The 14,430-nt window shown below is 43.1% G+C and overlaps 1 protein-coding gene across 1 annotated transcript in view; it reads right to left on the reverse strand.

Annotated features, from left to right (window-relative positions):
• The window catches only part of NWD2 (NACHT and WD repeat domain containing 2), a 66,931-nt gene that overhangs the window by 17,654 nt on the left and 34,847 nt on the right, over positions 1-14,430 (reverse strand). The window contains exon 3 of the mRNA XM_035113495.2: positions 9,243-9,359. Within this exon, the coding sequence (XP_034969386.2) occupies positions 9,243-9,359 (117 nt within the window). The remainder of the gene's footprint in view (positions 1-9,242; positions 9,360-14,430) is intronic.

Below are 14,430 nucleotides of genomic sequence, written 5' to 3' on the forward strand. Positions count from 1 at the left end.
TGAGTTATCTAGTTTGTGCACGCCTTGCTTGCTATGATGATACTGTTGCCCACTGCTTCTGTTGTGGTGTTCTGTTCTGTATGCCATAGTGTTAAGGTTTAGTCTTATTATAAGTATTGTAAGTTTCATTGTAAGTGCTGCAAACTGGATTTTTATGGATTGTGCCAATCCTGAATGTATTGGATTTGTGACCATTATGCTCATTTGCCTTCAGTAACAAGTAAAGCTCTGCTGGATGAAGTACAATTGCCTCTGGTCTATTTTTGGGGAACTCTGCATCGTGTTTATGCAAACTGACAGATACAGGCCTGGTTTGCACATTACGCTAAGCCAAACCATGGCTCAGTATGAACAAACCATGGCTCAACATGAGTGTGCTGCTTCTTTGCTTCTCCTTGGTTGTTGGTCCTCCTCCCTCCCTGCAGTAAAGATGTATCAATAAAATTTAATAACACATTGTTGCTATCGTTTAATGCAGTCTTGTAAATAGCAACTGTTGTAAATAGCAATTGGACAGGTTGTGTGGGGTAAGAAAAGACCAAGAAGGGAAGCTTTACAAGATAATTTTTCTACATAACGAAGGTAGGTAACTGGTGATTCTCACGAGCACCTTCAATACTAGGTCACATCACACTAGATCATAATTTAAAACAAACCAGGGTTTAATACAAACAAGCTGTGTGACGAAGTTCCCACATTTCTCTAAAGCTCCCACAGTCCTCCTCCTCTAGTTCTGCTACGTCACAGATGAAACAAGCTAGAGGATAAAATAAAAAAATTCCTTCAGTAGCACCTTAAAGACCAACTAAGTTTTTATTTTGGTATGAGCTTTTCGTGTGCATGCACACGAAAGCTCATACCAAAATAAAAACTTAGTTGGTCTTTAAGGTGCTACTGAAGGAATTTTTTTATTTTACTTCGACCCAGACCAACACGGCTACCTACCTGTAACCAGAAGCTAGAGGATGACTGTCATGCTGTCCAAACATGGGATCATGCTTTGTTTTCCCCAAACCACAGGTGGTAAGCTAAGAACAAACCTTGCTTACCACTTGTGCTATGTTTGGAGGAAGCAAGCCATGTGCCTGAGTTCAAATGACATGGAAGCCAGCCTCTGGTTGTGGAAGTGAGTGCTGTGGGAACTTTTAAGCACCCTGCATTAGCACATTGCTTGTTCACATAAACCCCATAGCTTTCTTTAAACTAGGCCACTGTATTTTTTTATCTACCCCTGCATCCTGGTGCCATTTGAATTTCTGCCTGCCGCTTAAAATCACAGACTTTTGGTTAGTTAGGAAAATGGCAAGTAATGGGAAACAGGTACTTCTGACTTAAACAGCCAAAGCTAATAACTACTAAATCTACTTACCTACCTGCTTACATTTTAAAAGGCACTATTAAACAACACAGTGAATACAGAAAAGTTGAATTCCCAAGGATTTCTGAAAAGTGCCTCTTTGTCTTCTGGGAAAGTCAAACTGAAATAATTTAAAGTGCTAAGATTTTAAACTGAGGACCATTGTTCAATGCAATTAAAGCTTAATTACTGGGGAGCTTGAAATGATAATACGGGTGGAATCTGAAGGTGCTTCCAGATTGTCAGTATTTTGGGGAAGGGATTCAAGGGTAAAACCATGAAATTTGTGAATTGAAATGGATTAAGGTGCTCTGTTGCTGCAGAACAACAAATCCACTTTTAAAAAAATAGTAATTGACTTTTGGTGGTTAGGAAAGTGACAGGGACATAGATACTCCACAAGTAAATCAGGATGAATGCTCGTTGCAATGTAACCTCCCCACAAATAATTCAGAAGAAATGCTTAATAAATAGGTAATCTGGATGAGCCCTAAGAAGGCTTTTCATCCTGAGGTGCTTTAATATCCTGGGTGAGTCATGATGTTGATGAAAAGCACCACACACACTCTACAGACTTTGAGGTAGATTATCTTCCCGATTTATACGCAGATAATAGTAGCCCCTCTTGACTTGATTCCTGTACTGTACAGTTGATTATTAATGAGAGTAATCAAAGGGGAAAGGGGGACGGCAAACAACATAGCTCTCAAAATAAAACCCGCCATAAATGTTCCTGACAGCAAAGTGAAACCAGAGCAGAATAAGGTTCAAATCTCACTCACGGAAAAATAATTTATACAAATAATGGAAACAATCCAATGTAGAATTTCTTGCTATTGAGTAACTGCCACCAAGTCAGTGGCACTTACTTCTGCGTAAACATGCAGGATTGAGTGGTAAGAATAGCAGGCCTGAAAATAATGCCAATATATTTCAAATCTGGCAACCCTCTGGTTTCAGATAGTACATAGGTAGAGTCTAAAGAGCCTGGGACACAAATTTTTGTGGCCCTCTAGTAGCTATGGTGGCTCATTTACCAGAAGTAACATATTTAGCGTTAACTCTGGAAATGTATAGAGCAAAATATACATCAGGAGGCTTAGTCTGGTCAGAATCGAGTATACATTTCCAGTATTTAACATAATGAGCAGATTGGCCCTTAAACAAATTTAATTTTTTTTCAGCATATCATATTGAGCCACTAGATGGCATTCTGTTAGAACTAGTTGATTTTTAGAAATTAAAAAAATCATATTCAAAGACAGCAGGAATGTCTAAAAGCTGTTATACCAACACCACCAACCCTTATGAAGTGGGTTGTTGTGAGAGAACATAACCAGCCCGACTTCAACTACTAAGTTTCATGGTAGAGTAAGGATTGAACATTCTATCCACTACCACACTAATTTTAAAAACGTAAAGATTATGTAAAAATGTTCCCACTGAACCACTGAAGTAGTTTTAAGGTTTATAAGATAAGCTTTAGTGGGACGCGGGTGGTGCTGTGGGTTAAACCACTTGCTGATCAGGTAGGCGGTTTGAATCCCTGTGACGGGGTGAGCTCCCGTTGCTCTGTCTCAGCTCCTGCCCACCTAGCAGTTCGAAAGCACGTCAAGTGCAAGTAGATAAATAGGTACCGCTCCTGCGGGAAGGTAAACGGCGTTTCCGTGCACTGCTCTGGTTCACCAGAAGCGGCTTAGTCATGCTGGCCACATGACCCGGAAGCTGTACGCCGGCTCCCTCGGCCAATAATGCGAGATGAGCACCGCAACCCCAGAGTCGGTCACGACTGGACCTAATGGTGAGGGGTCCCTTTACCTTTACCTTTAAGATAAGCTTTATATGCCACCCTTAAGTGCAGCTTCCAGAGTGGTGTACAAAAACAGGATGGAATATGCAAATAACAAATAGAATCAACATGTTAAAAAGAAAAGTACATTCTCTAGCCATTGAAAAACTTGAGGAAATAAAATGTATTTTCTTAGCTACTTTGAAACCACTTGTAGCAAAAGCAGATTTTTCAAATACTGCCAAAGATTGGGGGAGGAGGAGGAGGAGGAGGAGGAGGAGGAGGAGGTGGAAAGAAGTTTTGGATTTTAACAAACTGAATTTGGAGAACATTACGCACAGTGACCAAATTTTACATGTATCTAGACTCTGTTGAGAACACTATGCAGATTCCCCACTCTTCCCCTTTCTATTTCTTTTGTTTGTCTGTTCCACTGCAACCAGCTACCAGGGATTTATTTTCATTTTCATTTTTTTAGCATTCAGAGCAACATTTAGCAGTTTATAAATAGCAGTAATGATTTTACAGAAATTCAATTTTTAACTTTTATTTTTTTCAATTCCCTTCCCCTCCCTAAACGACAAAACACACCAGTGTATATTTCTGCTTTGTCACAGTCTGGAACAAACAATGGACATGATTCGGTAAACAGCTGCACTGACTCTGCCTCCTGCCCAAACCAGCACAAGCAACCCTGGCAATCGAGGGGTTGAAGGATCAACAGCTCTCAGTTCAGTTCCCTTTTATTTTGGCTGTCAGACCAAAAGATGAGAAAATAGTGCTCAGTGTTTCTCTGTTTAATCATGTTTTGTTTCTCTGAAAATTCAGGCACCTGTGTCCTGAAAAAAAATGATATTGCCTTCATCTTTTGAAATGACATTTGATCAAAGTGAGGGATTGCTAGGCATCGACCTTTCTGCTACAAGGAAGAATGGAAGCATCAGTGTGTCCTTGTGATACACTGGTGTCTCTGTGTGGGAGATGACTTCTGCACAAACTGAAATTGCAATGCTGGAAGAGCACGTGCTGCTGTACAAAAGCTGGCTCATAGAGATTGGCCTCTCAATAGCAGTGTGACCAAAAGCTTGTAGGAAACAACTACTCCATTTGAGCAGAGCTACAGTAGCCTTTGGGCCTTAACCACAGAGCCTAGGGCTTGCCGATCAGAAGGTCGGCGGTTTGAATCCCCGCGACGGGGTGAGCTCCCGTTGCTCGGTCCCAGCTCCTGCCAATCTAGCAGTTCGAAAGCACGTCAAAGTGCAAGTAGAGAAATAGGTATCGCTTTGGCGGGAAGGTAAACGGCGCTTCCGTTTGCCAGAAGCGGCTTAGTCATGCTGGCCATATGACCTGGAAGCTGTACACTGGCTTCCTTGGCCAGTAAAGTGAGATGAGTGCCGCAACCCTAGAGTCGTCTGTGACTGGACCTAACGGTCAGGGGTCCTTTACCTTTACGGTAGCCTTGTTGAGGAAAGAAATGCCTACCAACAAAGTTAAAATTATAGGCGGTAAAGAAGCAAATGGATCAAACAGCAACGGCACCACAATTTTCTCGCAGGTGTTCCCGGCCCAAAGTTCCAAGGTGGCCACCTAACTGCAGAAGATGGTATGGGCATCCAACAACCAACCATCAGCCATGCCAATCACAATACAGTGGTACCTCGGTTTATGAACACAATTGGTTCCGGAGGTCTGTTCATAAACTGAAGCGTTCATAAACTGAAGTGAACTTTCCCATTGAAAGTAATGGAAAGTGAATTAATCCGTTCCAGACGGTCCGCGGAGTAAGCGTTCATAAACTGAAGCAAACTTTCCCATTGAAAGTAATGGAAAGTGGATTAATCCGTTCCAGACGGGTCCGCAGAGTACTTAAACTGAAGCGTTCATAAACTGAAGCATGGGTGTAATTGGTTCCGGAAGTCTGTTCATAAACTGAAGCGTTCATAAACTGAAGCAAACTTTCCCATTGAAAGTAATGGAAAATGAATTAATCCGTTCCAGATGGGTCTGCGGCGTTCATAAACCGAAAATTCATAAACCGAGGTGTTCATAAACCAAGGTTCCACTGTACATATCAAAGATGGAGGTGAGCTAAACAAACAGCCCATGATTGTTGATTGTGTTGTGAATGAAACATTCATTCCACTGAATTGGTGTTGCACTCATTGGGGTGGCATGAGGTCAGGGAATCTCTGGGTTAGTTGCACACATATCTGCAAGAAAGTTGCTGCTATCCACCCCCTACCACCCAATTGCTTTGCTGAATTTGCTGCTATGAATAGAGAAGACACAACAAACATGAATAGAGAAATACCTTCTATTACTTTCCTATTATTCACTGCTATTCTTTGGTACAGAGCCTTAAAGAAAACTCTCACAAAGCTATATTAAGCTATATTCGGTGTCCCATACTACAATTCTTCCTCCAATTTCTCCACTTTTTTTAAAAAATGAAACGAATCTGTTGCTTGTAATCCAGGATGCCCATTAACAGATCCAACGAGGAAAAAAGATGAAAGTATCTCCACAAAACTGAGCCTGTTACAAATACTTCTTGAGATGGAATAATCTATGAATGGAATTGTTCTTTTAACAACCACTGCGATTCAGCGCTATGCTAATCTCTGCACTCCGAGCATTAAAATTCTAAGTTGTGATTGGAAAATTGTTAGAAATGAGCTACAGCTCAACTTCTTTGAATGTATTAGCATAACCAGCAATTTCCGGTACCAATGGGGGCCATTTTGGCAACCTTGGATGTTGGTTCCCTTTATACAAATATACCCCTAGAAGAAGTAAGAGGGACCATAGAGGGACTACTCCAATCTAGGGAACAAGATCCCCCATACCATCTCCTGATCCAGTTATTAGATATCATACTTGAAAATATTTTTTTTCGGTACAAAAATGATGTTTATGTCCAATTTAAGGGCGTGGCTAGGGGCATGGCTCTCACCCTGTCCGTGGCCGATATCCATATGATTGATTTTGAAAACAAACATATTTTCTCATATTTAAACCCATTCATACATGATATCATTTTATTTAAGAGATTTATTGATGATTTGTTCTTTGTTTTCAGATCTGAAACTGCATGCATTGTGTTTCAACAATGTCTCTTTCTAACAAGTTTGATAAATCGTGTACAATTATTTTTGAACAACTGTGTGAATATTTGTCACCAATGTGCACTAACCAGCAATTAAAAGCTGCAATTAAAAGTCCGCATAACACAAAAAACCCCAACAAGTGACAAAGGCAATTTCTACATTTCCCCTTCAGATCTGAAATTGTGGTGAAACTCTTTATGGGCACACAAAAATCTGAGTGAAGTTGTCTTGTTTAAGATAACTCACTGGCTAAGAAGCCTATGCTGTATTTGGCAGTTTTAATATACTCCTATTGATGGCCATCTTCAAACAATAAAAAGGCAAGATGGTTCTTGAACCCCACACAAAAAGCAGATGATTCTTTGTCTCTCTAATATTAAAAGCATATATCTCTAAAAGCCACAGGCCTACAGCATATGAAACAGCAAATGTTTCAGCTATTGCACACATGTGTAGCACATAGGTGACAATTAATATTCTTGTTCAAAAACAATTTTCCACCATTTATCAAGTTTGTGAGAATAAGACAACTACTTACAAAGTGCCACAAAAACTTATAAGCTATCTAAAATAAAGTGAACTTGCAGTGTCAGATTTTACTAAGTTCTTACAAATTCTCGATTCAATTCCTCCCCCCTTGTTTTTTAAGTACCGGTAAGTTCAAGAAGAAGGTAGGTAAGGTCAATGATGTTCCCTGTAGCTGTGAAGTGCAGATGGAAGACAGGGTGCCATCGTTCTATCCCCATTTTGTCCTAGCAATCCATAAAGTTGAAGAGCTGCTATTTTGCCCCTGACAGGGCCAATTTATTGGGGTTGGCGGATAGCCCACTCCTGAGCACAGTTTTTTGGGCTTCCTCAGTAGTCTTGAGCCATTAGTGTATCTATTAGTGCTAACTAATAATAATCCAAACAAACTCTCATTAGAATAATCATAATACATTTCTAAATGTTCAATTAAATACAATTAAATACAAAATTGATACAAAGGTTCCTAATTATATACCTACATGTGGTTATAGAAACAATTTCTTGGCACTTTCTAAGTAGTTGTCTTATTCTCACAAACTTGATAAATGGTGAAAAATTGTTTTTGAACAAGAATATTAATTGTGTAAATAATTGTCGCCTATGTGCTGTACGGGTTGCACAATCATTATTAACGACACAGGTTGTATTTCTTCAGCATCACATGCATGTGAGCAAACCATGGGTGACAATTACAAGAATAATTAGTTTATCCATTTTGATTTATTGTTTATTTGTATATTTCTCTCTCTCCCCCACCAACTTCTTGCCTGCCTCTCTTCTCTTCTCTTCTCTTCTCTTCTCTTCTCTTCTCTTCTCTTCTCTTCTCTTCTCTCTCTCTCCTGCTCTCTTTGCTTATCTGCTCATTTCTTTCTCTCTATCCTTGCCTCATTTCTCAAAGCACCTATTTTCCCAATCCCCTTCCCCCTGATCTCCTTGACACATACAGTGTTTCTGGTAAAAATTCACTTCCACAAGCACAATTCCTATGGTGACTTTTCTCACACCTCCTGCTTAAATCCTGACACTCCCAATAGGTTGACCTGTAGTATGTTCACCTGCCAGATTTCCTCCCTCGTCAAGCTGCCAAAGGGAGAAAACACACCGCAAAGAAGGTGGCCCCAGCCCCTTCTGTGGTCAAGGAGCAGGAGACCATGGGGGCTGTCAACACTCTCTTTGAGAAAAGGCCCAAGATCTTTGGCATCAGGCAAGATAGCCAGCCCAGATGGGATCTGACCCACTTTGGGAAATGGTCTTGTTAGGTCTGTCTGACCAGAGAGCCATCCTCTGCAAAAGTCTGTAGGTGCCCCTGGCAGTTAAATAGCTCCCACAAGCTACTCGGCTTCTGGAACTGGCCCACAAATACAGGCCTGAGACAAAGCAAGAGAATATGATTCTGGCTCAAGTGGAGCAAAACTCTGCAAAGAAAGGTGATGCTTCTACCAAGAGTTTTGCTCCTGGGCTCAGAGCAGGCATCAATGCAATTGCAATGCTGGTGGAGAAGAAGAAGACACAGCTAATGGCAATCACAGACCCCATCGAGAGCAGAGATGAGAAACACGTGGCAGTTGGAATCCAACTACCATCAGCCCCAGCCAGCAAAGCCACGTATCGAATTTGTTACTGCAAGGAATAGATTTCTGCTGCTGAAAATTTGCTATTCTGCTGCGTCTGTTTGTGGGTTACCGCAATAGTTTCATTGTGGTGGCGGCTGGTGTGGTGCCTTCCAGAGGCTGCTAGACTACAACTCCCATCACTCCTCAACACTGGCTATCTTGGCTGGGGCTGATGGAAGCTGAAGTCCAGCCAAGATCTGTAGGACTGGCTACCCCTGTTTTACCCCCATTCAAAACATCCAAAACCTGAAACAATTGCTCTAAAAAGAAATACAGTGGTGCCTCGCTAGATGAATTTAATTCGTTCCACGGGTCTTTTCTTATAACGAAAAATTCGTCTAGTGAATCCCATAGGAATGCATTGAAATTTTTTTTTTTTGCCCCTAGGAACGCATTAATTGAATTTCAATGCATTCCTATGGGAAACCGCGATTCGCTAGACAAATTTTTCGTAAAACGAATTCGTCTAGCGAGGCAACCTCCACTAGAAAAAAACCTTTCATTAAGCGAAAATTTCGTTAAGCAGGGCATTCGTTAAGCGAGGCACCACTGTATGCAAGTGTTACGTAAAATATATACTCCCTCCAATGAAGCAGCAAAGATTGAGGTCAGCTCTTGTGCACCATAATTTACGTAACTAATTTTCACAGAGGTGTCAGTAACATCATGAGGATAGTGGAATAGTTGCTGATATATAAAATACTAAGGAAGTGGCTGCAGAGTGAGGTTGTACAGAAAAAATAAAATGAACTATTAAGTTGTTTGTTAAAGGTATGTCCTGAGGAAAGCATCTATAACCACACTATGGCTTGTAGGTTAATTAGGTAAAGCATTATTTTTATACCCACAACAAAACATGGACCTGCAGATGTTTTCAAGCAATCTTCTAGGAGCCTCATACGAGTTTTCTGCAACTCTGGCCTGTCCCATTCTTCTGGTTCCACTCCCCAGTATAGGTCAATGACCTGGAAATCCAACAAACAATATGGTTGTTAATATGCTTCATAATTTAACATTCCAACGTATAGCGATGAAGCAATCAGAGATTTGGTGTTGACTTTGCTTACTTGTTTGAGCCTGATCCCTCTTTTAATCTTGGGGTTGTAGGGGACCCCTAGTGGCACAGAACAAGAACACTTTGGGGGGCCCCTCCTGGAATCCTAGAGACTGAAGCTATTTCCCTGTACAGAGCCTTAATTGCCACCAGCAATTGTGAGGGATAGAATCTTTTTAAATGGGGGAAAAAAAGAGAGAGATAAAGTTTCTCAGTATCCCAGGTGCCCACAAGAGAAAAAGTTCTTTTGTCTGACCTTTTGCATATGCCACTCAGGTCTTGAAATATTTTTTTAAAAAAATAATTAAAAATGCATATGCCATTCAGGTCTTGAAATACCTTTTTTAAAAAAGTTTGATGTTTTCTGGGGCCTGATCTTGGCATGGGTTCATTGAGTGGAACCATAGAGCTAGTGTTGGTTAGGTCTGAAGGTGAAGTCCAGAATTTGGGGGCAGGTTTGATTGAGTGTGGATTCCATTACTCTGGGGAAAGATCAGCCTCACATCTGTCTCTACATTTAAAGTGAGCAGTTTGAGAAGAAAGAAACGGCCTTGCTCCCTTTCGGCAGGTGGCTCAAAAGTTAAAAAGGAAGAACAAACAAGTGAAAGAAGCAAAGGAAAATAAAAAGAGGCCAGGTTTGAAACCTCCACTATAACTTCCATAGAAGACAAACCACTACAACTCAGACCCCCCATAATGCCATTCCCCCCTCCCCCCATTTAATATTTTGTTGTTTTGGAAGCAATAGTCCCAGTCAAAAAATGACAGATGGCTTGCTGTTTAGACTTTCGATTTTGCCTAAAGATCTAATTTGAATAATGTTAATAAGATGCAAGTTAGTGTACGTGTGTGTTTGTGCGGGGGGGGGGAGCTGTTATATTTATTTAAAGAGATTAAGTGAGACAGTGTGGTATCACTTCACTTCATAATTTAGCTCAGATGGAAAAGAGGGACACTGCCGTGTTTAAAGGAGCAAAGACTAGCGAAATAGTTTGGGGCAGTATATTTGCTGCTGCTGAATTGCACCGTTTCCCCTGTGCAAATTCTTACATGCAATTTACACATTAGGGCTCCAATGTGGAGATCAGCTAAAAAACCCAAAAGCTTTCCCCATGGTGAAGTATGGGGGATATTTGCGGGGTGTGGGAGCTAGGACTGTGCAACAGGAGGAACAAGGGAAGGTGTGGGAACAGGAGACAAGTAGACTGCATGTGGAGTGCTCTGAGAGGGGGTGTTGCAGCTGCTATTATCAGCTCATCGTTTGGCTGGTGCCAACAATGTGCTATGAAATGAGTCATAACAGGAGAAAAGCTGCACTCTACAAACTTTTCGGTCTGCTATATGCTCCAGATGCCTGGAATGAAACTCCACTGTCATTTGTACAACTCTACAACAGTACAGGGAGCCAGTGTGGTGTAGTGGTTAAGAGCGGTAGACTCGTAATCTGGGGAACCGGGTTCGCGTCTCCGCTCCTCCACATGCAGCTGCTGGGTGACCTTGGGCTAGTCACACTTCTCTGAAGTCTCTCAGCCCCACCCACCTCACAGAGCGTTTGTTGTGGGGGAGGAGGGGAAAAGGAGATTGTTAGCCGCTTTGAGACTCCTTCTGGTAGTGATAAAGCGGGATATCAAATCCAAAACTCCTCCTCCTCCTACAGCCCTAGGCATGGGCGTACCCAGGATCAAAACTAGGGGGGGCAAGGGGAGGGGCCAAGGCACGGAAGGGGAGGGGCCACGAAGTGGGCGGGAACGGCGAACTCGCGCTCCGCCGGGCTGTCCCCCTCCCTAGAAGCAGGGCTGGTGGGCGGAGGCGGAGCCCAGCCCAGCGGAGCGCGAGTTCAGCGTTCCCGCCCGCCGCGCCGCGCTCTCTGGTTCCCCGGCGCGCTTGGCCTTGCCAGAGGGCGCAACGGGGAGCTGGAGGGAGGGCGCAGCGCGGCGGGCGGGAACGGCAAACTCGCGCTCCGCCGGGCTGTGTCCCTCCCTAGAAGCAGGGCTGATGGGCGGAGCCCAGCCCAGCGGAGTGCGAGTTCGGCGTTCCCGCCCACCGCGCCGCGCTCCCTGGTTCCCCGCCGCGCTTGGCCTTGCCTGAGGGCGCGCCGGGGAGCTGGAGGGAGGGTGCGGCGCAGCGCGGCGGGAATGGCGAGCTCGCGCTCCGCCGGGCTGTGCTCCGCCTCTGCCCACCAGCCCTGCTTCTAGAGTAGGGCAGCTGCCCTAACTTGCCCCGTGGTGGGTACGCCCTTGGCCCTAGGCATGTTTACTCAGAAGTTAAGTCCATGGGATGTACCCTTAAGTAAGGGAGTACAGGACTGCATCCTTCAAAGCCTTGAAAAACTACATTATGAGATGAATTCACAATCATCATCACCATTATTGTTTATTAAATTTCTATACTGCCCTTCATCTGAGCTGATGGGTGGGCACTGTGACGTCGTCTTGCAGGGGTATGTGCTGGCAATGAGGTGTGTGTTTGTGTTGTTGTTCATTGGCTCTATGCAAGGCAGCACATGGGACACTGCTGCTGGTACAATCCCTGGTTGGTGGGCTATGCTGGTTTTCTCCACAGACAACAGGGAGTGCATCTGTAATTTTTACACACTTTTGGTATTTTGTACACTTGTGTTGCTCCCCTTTCCCTTCTTGGGCTGAGCACTTATTGGATATGCAGACTAAGTTTTTATTTTGGTATGAGCTTTCGTGTGCATGCACACTTCTTCAGATACAGTGAAATGGGAGTTTCCAGGCACTTATGTAGAGAAGGGGTGGGGAGGGGTGGGGATGGGGAGGGGGGATCACTCAGAAGGGTGGTGGAAATGGGTGATTGACTGACTGATAGCTGTTGATGACCGGAACTGATAGCTGTTGATTGGTTCATCATTGTAGGGATGAACCAATCTATGCAAGAAATACATTTTTTGGACACTACTATAAAAATACAGGATGGACATATAGACACCACCTTATACAGAAAACCAACTGACCGACAAACATATCTACATGCTTCTAGCTACCATCCCAAACATACCAAACAATCCATCGTATACAGCCAGGCCTTACGTTACAACCGCATCTGTTCCAACTCTACAGACAGAGAATCTCACCTAAGAGATCTACAGCAAACCTTTTTAGAACTAAAATATCCACCTGATGAAGTTAAACAACAGATCAACAGAGCCAGACAGATACCTAGAGAGAACCTGCTGCAAGACAGACCCAAAAAAGAAAATAACAGAACACCACTAGTCATCACATACAGCTCCCAAGTTAAAACAGTACAACGCATCATCAGAGATCTACAGCCTCTCCTGGACAATGACAGCTCCCTTTCTCAAGCTCTGGGAAGAAGACCTTTCATTGCCTACAGACAGCCACCCAATCTTAAACAACTCCTCACCCACAATAATACAACCACCAGACTTAACATGGACACTGGTACCAGAGCCTGCAATAAACCCAGATGCCAACTTTGCTGCCACATACACCCAGACAACACCATTACTGGCCCCAACAACATCCAACATACCATCTCAGGACTATTTAATTGCTCATCCTCTAACATTGTGTATGCCATCAAATCCCAACAGTGTCCTTCAGCTCTCTATATTGGACAAACAGGCCAAACCCTACGCCAAAGGATAAATGGACATAAATCTGACATCAGGAACCAGAAGACAGAAAAACCAGTAGGAGAACACTTCAATCTCCCAGGACATTCTATACAAGATCTCAAAGTAGCTGTCTTACTACAAAAGAATTTCAGAAATAGACTGGAAAGAGAAGTTGCTGAATTACAACTTATCACCAAGCTCAAAACCATGGAGGGACCTGGTTTGAACAGAGATATCGGATTCTTATCTCATTATACATGATAAGCGATCTTCAGCCATCTCAACCCTTGCTTTTTCATGCAAAACCATTTGCAGTCGTTTCCGGTCATCAACAGCTATCAGTCAGTCAATCACCCATTTCCACCACCCTTCTGAGTGATCCCCCCTCCCCATCCCCACCCCTCCCCACCCCTTCTCTACATAAGTGCCTGGAAACTCCCATTTCACTGTATCTGAAGAAGTGTGCATGCACACGAAAGCTCATACCAAAATAAAAACTTAGTTGGTCTTTAAGGTGCTACTGAAGGAATTTTTTTATTTTACTTCGACCCAGACCAACACGGCTACCTACCTGTAACCTGGATATGCAGACGTTTCACTGGAACAGTGGCAACTCTGTTTCCAGCCTCCATATGATGCAAGTACTGTATAGGATTGCTCTGTCAGTTGCTATCGACCATGGGAAGCTGTCACTGAACTAGAGAGGGTCTTCAACTCTTGCAGGAATGAGAGAACAGGGATAGCCCATGTTGCTGCTTCTCCAGTCTTTCCAGAATTTAAAACAGGCATCCCCAAACTTCGGCCCTCCAGATGTTTTGGAGTATAATTCCCATCTTCCCTGACCACTGGTCCCGTTAGTTAGGGAACATGGGAGTTGTAGGCCAAAACATCCGGAGGGCCGCAGTTTGGGGATGCCTGATTTAAAACATAGCAACTGTAGTTAAATAATTTTTAGTTACCAACAGGGGTAATCCTATGCAAGTTTATCTGGAAGACATTCCACGGAATACAGTGGGGCTTGCATCCTACTAAGTGTGCACAGATTGCTCCTTGAATTAGTTGCAGAGATTTGCATACTATCACCAGAATGATAGCTTCTGCACTGGGTATGAGTGTGTCCTGGCTGGATACCATAAGTACTGCAGAACAAATAAAAAAATTCCTTCAGTAGCACCTTAAAGACCAACTAAGTTTTTATTTTGGTAGGAGCTTTCATGTGCATGCACACTTCGTCAATGAAGTGTGCATGCACACGAAAGCTCATACCAAAATAAAAACTTAGTTGGTCTTTACGGTGCTACTGAAGGAATTTTTTTATTTTGCTTTGACTCAGACCAACACGGCTACCTACCTGTAACTAGTACTGCAGAACAGTTTT

The sequence above is a fragment of the Zootoca vivipara genome, chromosome 9 (genome assembly GCF_963506605.1).
Source record: "Zootoca vivipara chromosome 9, rZooViv1.1, whole genome shotgun sequence".
Lineage (NCBI taxonomy): Eukaryota > Metazoa > Chordata > Lepidosauria > Squamata > Lacertidae > Zootoca > Zootoca vivipara.